The sequence below is a fragment of the Molossus molossus genome, unplaced genomic scaffold (assembly GCF_014108415.1).
Source record: "Molossus molossus isolate mMolMol1 unplaced genomic scaffold, mMolMol1.p scaffold_m16_p_1, whole genome shotgun sequence".
NCBI classification, from domain to species: domain Eukaryota; kingdom Metazoa; phylum Chordata; class Mammalia; order Chiroptera; family Molossidae; genus Molossus; species Molossus molossus.
In genome coordinates, this window is record NW_023425344.1 from 232,988,862 (window position 1) to 233,006,568 (window position 17,707).

The 17,707-nt window shown below is 43.4% G+C and overlaps 1 protein-coding gene across 1 annotated transcript in view; it reads left to right on the plus strand.

The window, feature by feature from the left end:
- Positions 1-17,707, plus strand: part of TSHR (thyroid stimulating hormone receptor) — a 141,660-nt gene continuing 123,953 nt past the window's right edge. The window contains exon 1 of the mRNA XM_036274553.1: positions 1-176. Within this exon, the coding sequence (XP_036130446.1) occupies positions 4-176 (173 nt within the window). The 5' untranslated portion in view covers positions 1-3. The remainder of the gene's footprint in view (positions 177-17,707) is intronic.

Consider the following 17,707-nt stretch of genomic DNA (forward strand, 5'->3'; position numbering starts at 1 on the left):
AAAATGAGGCCGATGCCCCTACTGCAGCTGGCGCTGCTTCTCGGCGGCCTGCCCAGGAGCCTGGGCGGGAAAGGATGTCTTTCTCAGTCCTGCGAATGCCACCAGGAGGAGGACTTCAGAGTCACTTGCAAGGATATCCGCCACATCCCCAGCCTGCTGCCCAGTACACAGACTTTGTGAGTACCTGGAGGGGAGAGGGTAGGTCCCAGAGGCCAAGTGCAGCTGGAAAGGTGAACAGAAGTATACAAAAAGAACTTGTGGATAGGCCAGAGGTGTGTGTGTGTGTGTATGTGTGTGTGTGTGTGTGTGTGTGTGTGTGGTGCGTGCAATGAATAAAAACTCAATTTCAAACTTGGGATTGCTGACCCCATAGTTACTAATAACACGGGAAAGGATAACAAAACTTCAGTACCAGATGAAAGTGAGAGTTGTTCTTTCTAAAGAGCCATTCTGTTTTCCCTGCTCCTCACCCAAGCTGAATCTTAGTTTTAACTCAGATATTAATAAGACTAATAGCAATTCAGTAACTGGCTTTTTGATCTTATATTGGGGAATAAAAAATTGCAGAAAAATAGAGTTCTCCTTTTAGTCTTTCTCGACGGAAAATCATCTTAGCTGGTCTGCTAATTCATCAAATAGTTGACAAAAGTATAAGCAGGGGCTCTTTTTTTAAATGTACCTTTTATACTTTCTATGAAGGTAACTTTGTATGAAGTATCTGAGTTACTTTCTGAAATGCGAACTGCCCACTGACATAGTGAATCCAGAAATTTCCTTTGGGATAGGCATGGTAGAGGGATAGAGAGATGAAATTTCAGAAATTACATTTTATCTGCATATTAAATGTTACCGAAAAATTGTCAGCTGGTTACTAGCCTTATTGAGGGCTCTCACTTCTTAAGTTATATAAATGTCTAATCACTATGCTGTACACCCGAAACTAATATAATATTGTATGTCAACTGGCAATGACAAGACTTATTTTTTTAAAGTTACCAAATTAGAAACAAGTTAAATAAGTTCTATGTATGTCTGCTCCTTAACAGACATTTCAATCGGTGACCATTGAAAGGATAATTGCAGACAAAAGTGGCCGGGGGGGGGGGGGGGGGGGGGGGGGTGCTTTCTTGAGTGGTTAAAAATAAAACACAAACTAAAGCCTGACCGGTTTGACTCAGAGGTTGGAGAATTGGCCTGCAGATCAAAGAGTCTCAGGTTTGATTCCAGGAAAGGGCAGGTACCTTGGTTGTTATGTGATCTCAGGCCCTGGTTGGAATCATGTGGGAGGCAACCAATCTGTGTGTCTCTATCACATTGATGTCTCTGTCTCTGTTTCTCTCTCTCTCTCTCTCTCTCTCTCTCTCTCTCTCTCTCTCTCTCCATCTCTCTCTCTCTCTCTCCCCCCTCCCTCCCTCCCTCTCACTCTATCTGAAAATCAATGGAAAAATCCTTGGGCAAGGATTTAAATAAAAAAGAACACAAAATAAAAATAGTAAAACAACCCAGACTGGTTAAACCCAGTTCAGGTAAGAAAGTACAGGTTATTAATGTAGATGGATGAAAAGCAACGGTGAAGTTCCACTTCATTTTCTCAAGAATTTAGCTCTTAGGGACATGAAACAATGATTAACATTTCAGTTCAGGTATGTATTTCTATGCTCTGAGATACCTCAGTTTCTTATCTCCCCTGTATTAATTTGGATAACCTCCAAATACTGCTTTATTCTCCATGCTCCAAGCACAGAACAAAGTGCATTCTTTACTCTTGGTTGAACCCCTGCATTGACTCTCCATGGCCTTCATAATGAAACTCTTTTGTATACCCTACAAGATCTTTTAAGCCCGAGTCCGGTCTTTCTCTCAAACCTCATGGCTCCTAATCTCACTGACTTCCCACTCCTACTAATCAGAACTTCCAGCACGCCTATCCAAGTTCTTTGCTCTCACAACTGCCTTTGCCTTCCCTCCCACATCCTATCCCTTCTGCTTAAAGCAACTATTGCCCTGTTTTCATTTGGCTAATGCCTACTTCAAGGGCTTAATTCTTTCCAGAAGCTTCTCTCTAGGCTGGGTGAACTCCCTTCCTCCAACATTCTGTGCATGACCCCTGTTCTGGCCCTTACACATGGTGTGCTTTTCTGTAACTTGTTTCTTTGCATGCTCACCCAAGCAGGACACAAGCTCCACTAGCACAGAAACCCTATCGTTCAACCCTGGAACTACTTTGATGCTAGTCTCATTGTTCATGTGGGAAGAAGGCCAGAAACATCACTTCTTCAGAGACTTCTTTAAAGGCAGCCGAATGTCCAGCCATTGAAGAGAGATGAGGCTCTAACAGTGGACAGGAACTTGGGCTCATCCTGTTAATTGCAACAAATGATAAAGAGAAAGGGTAATGTCAGAGAAAGGGCAATGGAGGAGGAGGTCAGGAAACCTGTGGTCTCTTCGTCCCCCTCTCACTAACTGAAATTAGGTGAGAACATTCTTTTAGGAGGACCCAAGTGTCCTCCTGGGTCAAACAGAGGGTTTAGTGAGGTGCTTTCTGATGTCTGTGGTGCTGAAGAGAGAATCCACTAAGAGAAGCCACTGATTCACAAAGACTAAGAACTGAATAAAGACAGGAGCAAGGAGAATCTGACCTTGAGAACAATTGGAGGGGGACTATTCTGAAAAATGACATTATTGTGAGGTAGGGAGGAGAAAATTTAAAAGTATGGGTAAAATGGTATACTGATTTAAACAATGACCACAACCATCTATAACACTAGCAAAGTGATTTTTAAAACTTTGGGGGGCAGTAGAACTCTTTTGTTAAAGGACACTATGATGTACGTCAAATATATAAAGCTATACTGTTTTATTGTGCATATTACTGTTCTCAGCCCTTTACATGAACCCAACCCATTGAATTCTCACAAAGTCCAATTGAGCAGATGATTTTATTATTCTCATTTTCTAAAGGAAAAAACTGGGCAATCACCAAAATGATGCAATTTGCTCAAAGTTTCACAGTTTGTACGTCGTGGTGCCTGGTATGAAATACCACAGCACTGCACCCTGAAAACTCTGCTCTCAGATGACAGGGGCCCTCACCCTGTGAGCCTCTCTTCAGTGCTATCATGAGGCTTTGGAGAAAGAAGATTGAAAACTTATTATGTCCAATAATTCACAAATAACTTCTGGGGGCTGTGGGCACAAGAAAAATGCAAGGACTCAGGTTGGGGGGAAAGGAAGGAAGGGGAGAAGAAAGAAAGAGAGGATGGGAGGGGAGGAGAAAAAGAAAGACTAACCTATGTTATAGAACGCATTCTCTGCTGAAAAAAAGAAAATCAGATCTTTGTCATGAAAAACTTCTCCTGGGTGGTAACTGCTTTTCTGAAGCTAGGTGCTGTGTACCCACTGCCTAGTTGATTGACAAATTATTATGGTGCTGAGAGAAATTTGTCCTAAGCCTGGTCTTCTATTCATATATTGTGGTTCTGAAAGATAAACAGATCGCCTCTTTCTGCACCATCCAGACACCTGCCACGTGGTCTGGTGGATGGGTGGGAGAGAGCTGTATTGTTTGTGGCTCTCACTGAAACTGTGGTCCTGAATCCTTCTCTCCACTTTCCCCCTCCAGAAGGGCATGGTACACTCTCATTGTAACAGTGGTTCCAACTAGGTGGTAGGTAAGAGGGGGCTGGTACCCCTACCCCCACCCCCTCACCCCATAGAAGTCTACAATCTTGGATATAGTTTGAAAAAAATTGCTCCTCTCAATGGATATTTACTGATTTAAGGGAACTTAAATGAAGCAACCAGAATACAACTTAAAATTTTAATTTGGGTATATAATTATAGATCATATTACCTCAGAACCAAGGATAGCAAGACTAACCCATCACTTTCATTCAGAGTGTTTTCATTTGCCACCTGTATGAATAACTGGACCATCCCTTCTCTGAATGGGGAGGTGGATAGGGTTTGACAGCCATTCTGGATTTGTGTGGATTCTTCCTCAAAGTGCTGCTTTATCATGCTTGTCCTTTCAACCTACCTGCTTTCAGTTTCATTATGGTGACAACCCATAATTACTACCTCTCTTTTTCTGCCCCCACCCCACCTCTACCCTCTGGGGTCTAGGGCTTCAGTGGAGCAATGGTTTGTTCATCACACACTTGTACGCCTCCGAAATGTTTCTGAAGGAGGTGTTGCAGCTGTTGTTTTTGGGTTCTGCTTTTTACTTCAGTTTGCAGTCATTTGCATTCTGCATCTTTGGCTCTGATGGACTATCCCATTGTTTTCTAAGAGGAAAAGAATCACTCACCATCTTCAGGACTTTTGCCACATTCTATCTGTGCTGTTGTTTGCTCAGTATCTACGTTGACTCGCTTCTTTAACTGAAATTTATCTGGAAAGTTATATCATGACTATAAATGGAAAATTAGCATGACTTGCTGTAAAGAGGAGGAAACCAGAAAACCAAATACAATGAAAACACAAATGTACTTATATTCTAGTTTGAGATAATTGTCGGAGGATGCTCTGAGTAATACGTGTCCAGGAAACATTAAAGAGATACCAGTCCGGCACAGTGTCCTTGGTGGTATCAGCAGGAGGGAAAGACGATGGGAAAGGGGAATCACTTTCTCACTGTGGGATTCCATGTTATTTAATGCCATGTGGGCATCTCACCTAAAATAATCTTATGTGTCTCCAAGTCACACCTGTTCCACATTTCACAATTGTTTAGTCACAAGCAGTGGTCATAACTGAGTAACATTTGGTTTTCAACCTCAAGAGACACGCTCTGCTTTAGCACCCACTTGCTGCCCAAACATTTTATGTTTGATAAAGGTGGCTTCACTGCATCCTTCCAGGTGCCATGATTTCTCTTTTATTCTGTCTGTGTGTGTGTGTGTGTGTGTGTGTGTGTGTGTAGGTAACTAACAAAACCCATTCTGTCCAGCTTAAGGAGGAAATAAATATTTTGAAAGAATAACATGTAATTTACAGAATCATTGTAGAACCAGGCTTTGAAATAAGCCAGGGCCCAGGGCAGGCAGGAAGTTGGAGCAACAGCCAACCCTCTGGTTGGAACAACTCCATGGACAACACCTCAGCCACAGCCACTGGACATTTGTGGAACTGGGCTCCCAATGCTATAGCTGCTGAACAGTCTATGTGTTGCCATCAATCATTTCTCCACTGTCTCTGCTTCTTTGAACCACTAGCCAGAGAGTAATATCCTACATGAGAGCACCTGATTATCTGACATGTGTTAGATAATATGTCTAGCTGTGTCCTAGCTGCTGGGGGTAGAGAGAGGGAGAAGGTCCCCCTCTCCCATTTTTGGTGTCTGCAGTGGAAGATGCTGAACTGGGTCCTCCTAATATTATACACAATGAGGAATTTCGCCAAAGAAGGGCCATATGCCCTGCCGGTGTGGCTCTACCCATGCACCAAGAGGTTGCCAGTTTGATTCCGGGTTAGAACACATGCCCAGGTTGTGGGCCAAATCCCCAGTGGGGGGCATGCAGGAGGCGGCCAATCGATGTTCTCTCTCACTGATGTTTCTATCTCTCTCTCCCTCTCCCTTCCTCTCTTTAAAACAAATAAAGGGGAAAAAAATAAAAAGAATATTCAGGGTATTTCAAACATTTTCAAAACAATTTTTTTCTTAAAATGACAAAGAAGCATTTGAAATTTTTAAAAACCATGTTATAAATGCTGTTCTCGTACATGTAGTGACATGTAAGTATGCCCTGGATTTTTCTGCTCCAGCCCTATTTAAAATATTTTACCATCGGGATATTCCAGAAACTCAAATATTTCATCCTCATCTTAACTAAACCTTCCACACCCCTCCTGCACCTGGAAAGAGCACCCTGTGTCCCAGTTTTTCTTTCAAAAACATGATCTCTGTGTTTATATGATACATGAAGCCTTTGGCTTACATCTTGTAGGCATTAGCTTAATTTTGCCCACACCCGAAAGTTATCGTAATTACTCAACTGCAGCTAGTGGATTGAAATGGTCTCTTCTTACTGCGAGCTACTGTCACTCCATATTTTGTTATTTCAACCTTTGGTGACCGGGAAATGAGAAGGCTAACTTTGGGGAGAGACTCTGTACACAGCAATGAGTAGGACCTAACGGAAGGGCACGGGTGAGGGCTGGCTCTCCTGCGACAGTCTTCGTCGGGCTCCGTGACTGCTCTGTTTCCTTCTCAGCACCCTTCTCAGTTATTTCTGGGTACACAGCCGTGGTCCAAAGAATTGAGATGATCAGAAATCTTACCTCCAGATTGGTGGCATTTTATTGTAGTTTTTCTTCCTTCCTACCATTCTTCTTTCTTTTTTTCCCAATAAATATTTATTGATCACCTATATGTACAGGTACTATTCTAAGCATTGAAGATGTATAATATATAACCTCATTGATCCTACATTCTAGCAGGGAAAAATAGCCCCCCCCCCCCAAGAAAAGAATAAAACAGAGGATGTCAGATAGTGGTAAGTACAATGGAGAAAAAGTAAGGAGGGAGAGGGACAAGGAACGTTGGAAGTTGCATTTCAAGTGGTCAGAGAAGGCCTCTCTGAGAAGGCAATGTTTGAATATCAGTCATGGGAGAGAAACTTCTGAATAAATGCAAAGACCCCGTGGTAGGAGTATATGGGAGGAACACGTATAGTATGTTTAAGAAGCAACAAGGAGAGAAATGTAGCTGCAGCAGAGAGGGTTGTGGGAAATGAGATCAGAGAAGTTACAGGACAGATCATGTTTACTTTGTAGATCGTTATAAGGCATTAAATATGTATGTATTATTGCCCTGGCCGGTTTGGCTCAGTGGCTAGAGAGTCAGCCTGCGGTCCTGAGAGACCCAGGTTCGGTTCCCGCTAAGGGCGCGTACCTCGGTTGCAGTTTGTCCCCGGCCCTGGTCGGTTGTGCGGGTGGCAGCCACTCGATGTGTTCCTTTCACATCGATGTTTCTCTCTCTCTCTCTGTTCCTCTCTCTCCCTCCCACTCTACCTGAACAAAAAATGGAAAAATGTCCTCGGGTGAGGATAAAAAAAAAAAAAGTATGTATTATAACTGAGATAAGATGCTATTAAAGATTATAAGACCAAAAAAAACCCACAAAAAAACCTGCATGAGCTGATTTACATTGTACTAAGATCACCCTGGCGACTGTGTCTGTTAACCAAATAAGAGGTGGCATGGCTTGGACCAGGGTAATAGCAGGAAGGTGGTGAGAAATGGTTAAATCCTAGATTTATGTTGAAGGCAAAGCCAATAGGATTTCTTAACAGACTGTGTGGAGTCTGAGGGAAAGTGAGAGTCAATGATGTCTTAGCCTGAATTCTCCAGAAAGCACAGTCGTGTGAGAATTCTTACTGGGGTGTTTGACTCCAGGGAGCAGAAGGTGGGGGTGGGGGGATGAAGCCAGCTGGAAGGGAGAGTTTCCTGCTGCCAGAAGCGAATGGTTGCTGATCCCACGGGAAACTACCCCGCCACCACGAATGCAGATGTTAGGCATCTCAGGACCCTTGCTCTGGGAGGGACAAAAGGAAAAATTACATCCATCAGGTTTATTCCCATGGGTCAGGGTGTTAACTCCACCAACCTTCCAAGTTTCTTGTGCATGAATGACAAAACAGTTCCCAGAAAATAACAGGAAGCTCCAGGGTGGAAGGTGAGACCCTGCACAGACTCACCAGTCACTCTCTGTCCCCCTGCTCCCCGTAGTCTCTGGCAACCACTAATCTGCTTCTGTTTCTATGAATTTACCTATTCTGGACATTTTATATTTATTTTTTGTCTATCCTCACCTGAGGATATTTTTCCATTGATTTTTAGATAGAGTGGAAGGGAGGGAGGGAGGGGGAGAGAGAGAGAAAGAGAGAGAAACCTCAATGCGAGAGAGACACATTGATTGGCTGCCTGCTTCATGACCCTGACTGGGGGCAGGGATTAAACCTGCAACCCAGGTACATGCCCTTGACCAGGAATCAAACCCAAGACCCTTCGGTCCACAGGCCAATGCTCTAACCCTTGAGCCAAGCCAACCAGGGCTATTCTAGACGTTTTATATAAGTGGAATCATATGGCATGTGGCCTCTGTGCCTGGCTTTTCTCACTTGGCAGTGGCACTGTTTTCACGGTTCATCCACGCTGTGGGGATGGAAAGAGTGTGGGTGGTTGGACAAGTGGCCCAAAGGGAGCACAGAGGTGAACAGATCAAGCTTCACGTACCTTCAGGACTTGTCAGGCAGGTTCATTTCTAACACACCGGTGAAGCAAGCAGCCCCACTCCAGGTCTAAACACCTTACACCTTAAATATAATCCTTTGAACACCAAGAATGTCCTTGCTTACTCTCAGAGGCTTAGAGCCATGAATTTACTTTCCCGTGTCAAAGGTTTTAAGAGCCCCAGACCGTGAAGAAGAGTGTTTCCAGCCAGTTGGCCGAGGAACACCATGCGCTTATCCCTTCTGGATCCCACGGCAGTCTTGGCCAACCTTCTAGAAAGAGGCGACTGAACAGCAACACATGAGCCGTTATCCATGAACTCGCTTACCCTTGTGGAGCAAAGGGCTTTTCGCTGTCACAGGGAAGCTGCAGAGCTCAAACCATATCTTGTTTGTGATGGTGTTTCTTATCATCATATTGGCTTCTATATCTTATTTCTCCATTAAAAAATTTAACCAATATGCCTACAACAAAAATTTGCTAAGAATTTTTTTTAAAAAGGTGAAATAAGAGAAGTAGATGTATTCTTCCCTTCATGTTCACCAGCGCTTACTTCTCAGCTATTTCTTTCCAACCCACCCTGGGCTTGGGCTTCCGGGCAGATGTGTGGTCAAGGTCTAGCTCTCCACCAACTCGCCGTGTGGGCGACTGTTTGCTCAACTCTCAGGAGGAACAAACGTGTAAGACCTGCTGTACCCACATCACGGACTGGTTGTGAGGATCACGTGGGGTAATGCTAGCAGCGTGTACGTGAAATACCTGGTAACCAGAGTAAAGCCTTGACCACAGGCCAACCACTATCATGAGTGCAGCAGTGGCTCTGAGACCTGTGGAGCTGGTCTGATTCACCCTCGGCGTGGACGTTGCATTGATTTGGAGAAGGCAGGCTTCCACGCAGGGACCACCTGCAGCTGTTAGGTTTGAGGCCTGTGCAGCTTTATTCAGGAGAGCAAACGTTTGTCCACTGTGCAAAAGGGACATTTTAAAGATCTACGAGACATATCATTATCCAGAGACACTCATCCTTGGGGAGTTACTATTTGTAGGGTAAAGTGGCTAAAATTCTGACTGGGGCAGCTCTGTCCCAATAGGGCCCATAAATCTGTAAGAAAGATTTATCTGTTCTGTGTCCACTTTGGGCTGAAAAGCCTGTTAGTATTTCCAAACTCTCCAGATACCCCTATTTAATGCTTGGCTGGCCTCCTGAGGTAGCATAACCAAGTTGCCATTTCCCAACCACTCTCCGTGCCCCGGATCTAAAACACCCCATCCCAAAGCTCTGAACATGCTCGGTGAAGCATGAAAGGGTCTGTTAGGGTTCTGTCTGGTTCGGTTGTGTGAGATGAGACGCTCTAACACGCTTATGAATTTCCTTTACTGACAAGAAACTTGGACTTTACAGAAAGTGTGTCTCTCATAACCAAGAAAAGTAGGGTGATTTGGGGGTGCTATGCTTCCTATGTACAGTGTATCCAGCATCTTCATTTCCAGTAGCAGCAAAGTAGGGTGTGGAAATGTCTTGGATAAAGCTGTGCGAGCTGGAAGTCATGGCGAAGAGCAGAGGATGGACGTGTCCCCCACAATTGGGAAATACTGCATGACTGTGAGAAAGGATTGTTCATACAGTAAGAGGTGGATGGAAATGGAGGTCCGAAGGCGGGAGGCCTTCAACAAGTCGTGAACATTTCAGCAAGGCACTGAATCTTTCTGTGTCTCATCTTTGGTATCTCTCGAATGAAAACCATAAGATGGCTCTGCCCTACTTCAGAAAACTGCTGAGAAGACCGAGGAAGTGATTGTTCGAGTGTAAAGGCATTCTTCATTATTCAGGGACAAGCTTTCTCATTCAGCAGAGTAAGATTATAAGGGGCTATGTTTTTATCAAATATTTTGGGGAACACAGATTTATAATATAGGGATTTTGAGAGAATTAGACTCAAGAAAAAAGAAAAAAAACACAACCTAAATTATTCATTTAAAAGCATCTAAGGGGGTGGGTGGAGGTGGAGGAGGATATGGGGGTAAATGGTGATGAAGGAGACTTGACTTGGGGTGGCGAACACACAAAACAGTGTACAGATGACGTGCTGTGGAACTGTTCACCTGAAGCCTGAATAATTTTGTTAACTGGTGTCACTCATTAAATTAAATAATAAGGGGCGGGGGTGGGGGGGATCTACACTCATCCTTTGCTCCTGCATCCATGCTGCCTGATCTCCTAACCTTACCTTGACTTTTTTCTCTCTCCTCTCCCAGATCCTTTCCACTGTTATCTAAACTCACTCAAGTCTCTTTCTGCTAAAAGAGAATTTTAAAAAATCCTGCCATAATTGTCACATCTCAGTCCATCTACCACTTCTTCTTCCCTACCTGTTTCCTTCCTTCCCAGCTAAACATTCATAGAATTTTCTCAAGTTGCTCTCTTGATGTTATTACTTCCCATTCATTCTTCTTTCTTTACATTTAAAAAGTGTGTTTTACTGTACATAGATTATATCTCAGAAAAACAAACATAGTCTATTATCCCATTCACTTTTTAGTTTAGTGTAGTCTGGCTTCTACCACCATTGTTCAATTGCAGAAGCTCTTGCAAAAGTCCCTAATGACCTTTGTTGCAAAATCCAGTGGACATTTCTAGATCTTTTCTGAGACTGAAACTTTGGCAGATTTTGTCAGTGATGACCACTTCCCTTTGTCTCCTCCACATCACGCTCCTTGGTTGCCAGGTGCCTCGAACTGTGCCTCTGTTCAGCACGGGAGGCAGGGCTGCGGTTGCATAGTGAGGGCAGTTACTGAGATACAGAGCCAGGGGGTGCTCACCTCCACAACCCAGCCCGTGCACCATGTAGATCTACTTCTCCATACACATGTGGAGAACAGGTCATCCAGGATTGCAGTGGGTCTGTCTTCCTGAGGGGAAATTTAGAAGAGAGGACAGGGGGATGGACTCTGGCCCCGTTGCTGCAGTTGGTCTCAGGACCACATTCAATACTTACCATCTCTGTCCTCCACTGTTCATTCTAAATTCCCCTCACACTCAGCTTTCTCCTCTGCTGGCCTTGATGACTTATCTGGTATGATCCAAGATCTCATTCCTGAGGGGTCTGAGCCTGTGGTAACTATACTCTTCCCAGGCTAGGGTTGCTGGACTTGTCCATTTTAGTCATAATTGAGCAAGTGCTACTACATGACCAGGTGGATTCCTGAATTCCACAGATATTACTCCCTACCGTCATTGTATAACAACCGGCCCACCTCTTCCTCCTGATCCAGACCAGTTACTCCTATCATTTACTCCTATCCTCATGTCCCTGGACATAAGGAGACCAAAATGTCCAGGTAGCAGTCATAGCTTGTAGTTCTGTGCAGAGCCTAGAATTGTAGGGATGGGAGGGATGGGAAGCACAGAATCCCTCAGCGGGTCATTGGCTATTAAAGGAACTGGGGCCACTCTTGCTTGTGCCTCTTGGTTCCTACAACCATATATTCTTCCTAATAGGACACTACATCCAAAGTGTTTGTGAATCACTGTGTAATCTGCATGATGGCACCCTATCATGGAAGAAGTATTGCCTTCAAGTTGGCACTTCAGTTGTGCCTTTGGTAGGCTACTTTATGGCTCTGTAAAACCAATTGTTTCTGGATTGTGTGGTACTTAATATAACCAGTGGATCCTATGACCATGGGCTCACCTACCTATCTCCTTCTCCGTGAAGAAAGCCTCATGGTCAGATGGTATGTTATATGAGATTATATGCCGAGATCAGACACTTTGAAATCTCCCAGATAGCGGTGCTGGCTGAGGCTCTAGAGGCAGGAAAGGTAAACAATTGCCAAGAAGAAGCATCTGCTACTATGACAATAAGCCACTGGCCCTTCCAGGAAGAAAGGGCTCAAAGTGGTCATCTTGCAACCAAGTGGTGATGTGGTCCCCTCAAGTAATAGTGTTGCATTGATCTCTCTTGCAAACAGGTTGGTAATAGCCAGATAAGCCTTGATAAGTGGGATTCCATGCTATTGACATGTAATATTCACTCTGTTAATGTGTCAATCATGCTCATTCTGGGGTGGCCAGTGACAACAGGTGGCTACAGTCAATTGATCATTTTGTCTTGGCTATTCAGTGCTTCTCCTGTGGTGGCTACTTTCTGGTGTCATTAATATATGATACAAAGATTTTCACATTTCATACCCACTCTCAGATGTTCATCCACATGCATCTAGCCCAGACATTTTTTTCTGCTAACTTCTAGTCTTTTTCTTTCCAGACCCCTGACCAGCTAGCCAATTCATTTGCTCACAATTCCATATATATATATACACTTATCTCAGGCTACTTTTCCATGAAATCCACCCATTGGGAAGATTCTGCCTTGCAGCTGTCTTTCAAGGCCAGTTCCACAAAGCAGCTGATGTCCATTTTAAGTGGACATACTGAGCCAACATCTGTATACCAAACCAAATGATCCATCAACCAAGTTCTGGCTTTTTCTTTTTCCTTAGGTTTTTCATATGGGTCTCCTCACACAACCATACGTGTGAGCCAAGGAAGGGATGGTGCTGCAGTCTCGGTGACTTAGAGTTCTGGGTTGCCTGCTCACACAGTTTACTCTTGCTTTGTGGTCCTGCTTAGGTTTGATCTGTATGGACCACTTTCCATCTGATTAATTGCTGCTGAGTGTGCCTGGTATTATGACTTAGTCATTCTTTCAGAACTTGGCTGATAAGGGTCATTTAGGAAGCAGGGTAACTTGGTTTCCAAGGTCAAATGTTCAGTCTCATTTGACCCAGTCTCCCAGTAGCATACCATGAGCTGTGTCTCTGCACTGCAGGTGTTGTGGCCTTTCTCCAGAACTCCATGGTACTGCATTATGATTCTCCTGGGAGGGCTTACCCTAAACCCCATACACACTACTATTTCCATTCTAGACATCTCCAACACAACAAGGTCTATCAGATCATGTGACCAAGTGCCTGTTCCACCATCTGGTGTGTAGAGGCCTGCTCAGTTCCTACTCCACACTGGCAGACTTCCATGTCAACTGGTCCATGGGCAGAGCCGTCCTTGTACAGTTGTCCATTGAATGAATAAACCGCAGATTATGTGTTCATTCCCCTACTGAGGGATAAATAAAAGCATAACTCTTAACTAGAAGTCCTGAGTTTGGTCTTCAACTTTTCCTGATTTCCTACCAGACTACATTAGGGCCTTTACATGTAATTTTCAATCATTTGTTCATTGCTCACCTCTTTTCGTTGTCTAGAGTAGCTTTAATACAACTCAAAGCCAGCTAATTTCTTGGATGCATTGCTTTCCTTCACTTCCTTCACTCCCACCCCAACCCAACTCGAAAATACGTACTTTCTTGAGTACGGATCATTGCAGAGGCCAGGGCAGTTCCCTCTGCAGACCACTCTTCCAAGCCGTCACTGGTGGAAGGTTTAGGAATTAGGCTGCCACCATGTACTTACTACCCAGTACGGGATCCTCATTACCAACTGACAGAAAGTGATTCATGTTACGTCCTGCTTTCTCAAACCTCTTTTGGTATCAACTGTATCAGTTCAGTTATTCTGAAACAAATGCCGAGACAAAATTGGGAATGCATATGGTTCGCAGAGGGTAATATCTGTGAAAGATAAAGGGAGAGGAAGCAGGATTTGGTAGCGACCCAGTGGGGAGCTCTTGAGTGAAGACTGCTTATTAGAGGGGACTCACATTGAGCGTAACAGCCAGACTCCAGCACCCCTGCTGTGCTCAGCCATTGGCTGTGGGCTTACCAAGAAGATTAGGGCCTTAGTTTAAACATGTGAGAGATTCCAAATGTGCTCCTGATGGAGGCTGGCAGCAAATGTCCTCCTGACGGCTAAACAGAAAGCTGTGTGCCAAAGGGTGATCAGACTGACACGTCCCCAGGGCAGCCACATCCGTGTCTCTCATCTTTCAGTTTGTATTCTCTTGGCTTTTTTATTTTACAAGCTCATTTTCCTCTACCTGATACTTACTTGATGTTGTTTCTTAGGTTCCCTTCTCATACCACACCTCTACCAGCTACCTTGTCTACTCTCATTCACACATGGACTGAGATTCTCATGAATTTCAATTTCAGGTCTCTAGGTTAGGTCTCTTCTGAGCGCTAGGTCTATATCATTCAACTGTCTATTTAGATATCCTACAGAACATTAGCATTTCATTATCTTCTTAGACAAAACTCTCTCTGCATACTCATCTCAGTGAATAGACAACCATTTACCGAGATCCTCAAAACAGACAGTAGAGTTATCCTTGATACTGTCCTCTCTCTCCTTCCTAATATCAAATTCATAATCATTACCAACCTAAATATGTCTTCAATCTGTCTTCATGCCATTGTTGTTATTGGCATCAAAGTTCACACCACCTCATTGTTTCCCACTTGAACCACTATACATGGAGTTTCTTCGGTCCTTAGTATACACAGCAGTCAGAGTAATAACTATAAAATGTACTGTGGATGGGGTCTCAGTTCCCTGTTTAACATAGATCATTGGCTTCCATTGTTCTCAGGAGAGCCTAAACGTCCGGAGTTCCTTTCTCAGAGCTATGCTGCCTATTGTTCTATCTTCTCTTCCAGACTATTGGTGCCTAAGGTCAGGGATTGAATTTTATTCACCTTTGCTTCCCTTATGACACCTAACCTAGTGCCTTGCACATGGCAGGTTCACAAAATTATCCTGGATTGAAATGAACCTTTAATGTGCTGGCTAGTAGATGTTTTAAACCAATAGCCATCTTATCCTGGGTTCCCTGGAAAACAGAGTCTGAGGCAGAGGTTACTTGCTAGTGTGAGTGTGCGGAACAAGAGCAGTATGGCAGGGAGGGCTGCTACTTCCTTCCTAATGAGACGTGAGAAACCCAGCAGGTAATGTGGCAAGTGCATCTGTGGCACCTCACGGGGTATCTGTGGACAGGCTCTGTGAAAAGTTCATAAGAAGGAACTTACCCGCTCCCTCCCACCTCCTGTTTCCCATTGATCATAGTTACTCCCCTGCACTTCCTTTTTGTCATCTCCCCGGGATGCTGGCTTCCATGCCCTATTGGGAAACTTCTCATTTGAGCCCAGAGTGGATGAGGATGCATGTAAGATGTGGCCCACAAACTATCCCTGAACCTAAGCCTGTCTGATTACTACTGTGCTCATTTTTGAAACACACTGATGTTGGAAGCACAAAACTGGTGGCAGTTTTCTTGAAGAGAGTGGCCTGAAACAGGAATAGCTGTTACACATTTTATACAGGTAAACCATGGCTCTCATGAATGAGAAGATTAAAACACAGATGGAACAAGTCCTGATTTTTCTCCCTCTTAATCAAGAATCATTTGCAAACCCACACATGGCTTCTTAAAAATCTGTTTTCTCATCTGATGTTATGATTCAAAATGAAAAGACCTATAAACTCTTCCTAAGAAATTACTCAGTATAGTACAAACGTTCATCATTTCAACCGGTCACTCTCTGTCCCCATGTGTAACTCATACCTGTAATGAGAGTTGTTCACCAGTGCACATGACAAAACAAACAAACAACAACAACAACAAAAAACCCACTAAAGTGGAGGGAAAAATTCTTTTTTCTCAAACAAGTGGTTTTACCTACTTACAGAAAAGACTTGAGAACTTGGACATACTTCAAGAGCCTCTGAATGTTTTTCTTCAGCAAAAATTCCAGCCAAGATGTTCAATCACCCAGGTTTGTTTTCAAAAAGGAAATAAAGAAACAAATTTCATAAAGACAAGCCAGAATTTGAAGCCATTAATGCAGACAGGTCCAAGGATTTTGCTTCATTGTTATTATTAACCCTATCACTCCTTCCAGACTTTAGTGTCAGATAGTGGAGGAGAAGGGGAAAAGAAGAAAGTCTGGGAACAGAAGATAAAATTCAACATCATGGGGACAGTTTAAAGTCATGTTCAACCTCTCCAAACAGGACATACAAATGGCCAAGAGACATATGAAGAAATGCTCGACATCACTAATCATCAGAGAGATGCAAATTAAAACAACAATGAGGTATCACCTCACACCTGTCAGAATGGCCGCCATCAACAAATCATCAAACAACAAGTGTTGGCGAGGGTGTGGAGAAAAGGGGACTCTAGTGCATTGCTGGTGGGAATGCAGACTGGTGCAGCCACTATGGAAAACCATATGGTATTACCTCAAAAAATTAAAAATTGAACTTCCATTTGACCCAGTGATCCCAATTCTAGGAATATACCCTAAGAAGCCTGAAACACCAATCAGGAAGAATATATGTACTCCCATGTTTATAGGAGCACTATTTACAATAGCTACGATCTGGAAACAGCCCAAGTGTCCATCAGCAGACAAATTGATAAAAAAGCAGTGGTACATATACACAATGGATGCAGTTGTAAGAAAGAAAGATCTCTTATCCTTTGAGACTACATGGAGGGACCTGGAAAGTATCATCCTAAGTAAAACAAGCCAAACAGAGAAAGACAAGTATCGAATGATCTCACTTATTTGTGGAACATAATGAACATAACAGTCTGAGGAATGGGGTAGTCCCAGAGAAGCAGAAGTGGGGTACAGACTGACAATCCCCAGAAGAGGGTGTGGTGGGGGAGAGATAAACCACAGAACTTATATGCATGTGCGCATGAACAGTGGACATGGACAACAAACTGGGGAAAGGGCAGGGAGGGGGGAATCAGTGGGGGGAAAAGGAGAAACATCTGTAACAAAAATTAATTAAAAAAAAAAAAGTCATGTTCAGAGTAGAGGAAGAGTAATTGAAGGATCAGCAGACTGCCAGAGGACACTGTGAAGTTAGTAGATGACAACAGGTGACAAACAGGAGCCTGAGGAAAATCTATTCATAACCTTGAAAAGTATTGCAGACCAAGATTAGCTGACATATTGATGGAGAAGCTGCTTTAGATGAATTCACACCAACAAGCCCAGAGGGTGCTAAAGCAATCCGCTCATAAATCCTGGAAAATAAATATTGGGCCAGAAAGGATCACTTAATTCTGGTTTCCTTAAAAATAAAAAAATAAAATGGGGAAAAGGTACTTCTTATTTGCTGGGCCATTGAAACTGCTCTGAGCCTCTGCTTCTTCTGTAAATTGAGGATTGATTATCCATCAGAATTGTTTTGAGAATTAAATAAAATGAGATATGTAAGCTAATCCTAAATCCTAAATCAATATAAAAATGTCAGCAATTATTTACATCTTTTTATTCTTTTCACATTCATTGCCCTTTACCTCTGTTACAAACTTTAACAGATTGCATGATGGAAAAGTTTATGTTCAGTTTCCTGACTAGAATGTGAGAGAGTCAACAAGAAAGCTATGATGTGTTCATACGACCCCACAACCCAAAACACTGACAAGCACTTAAATGAGTCCTCAGCAAATACTTGTTGAATGGGGCAAGATTAAAAAATAATCCCAACAGGTTGT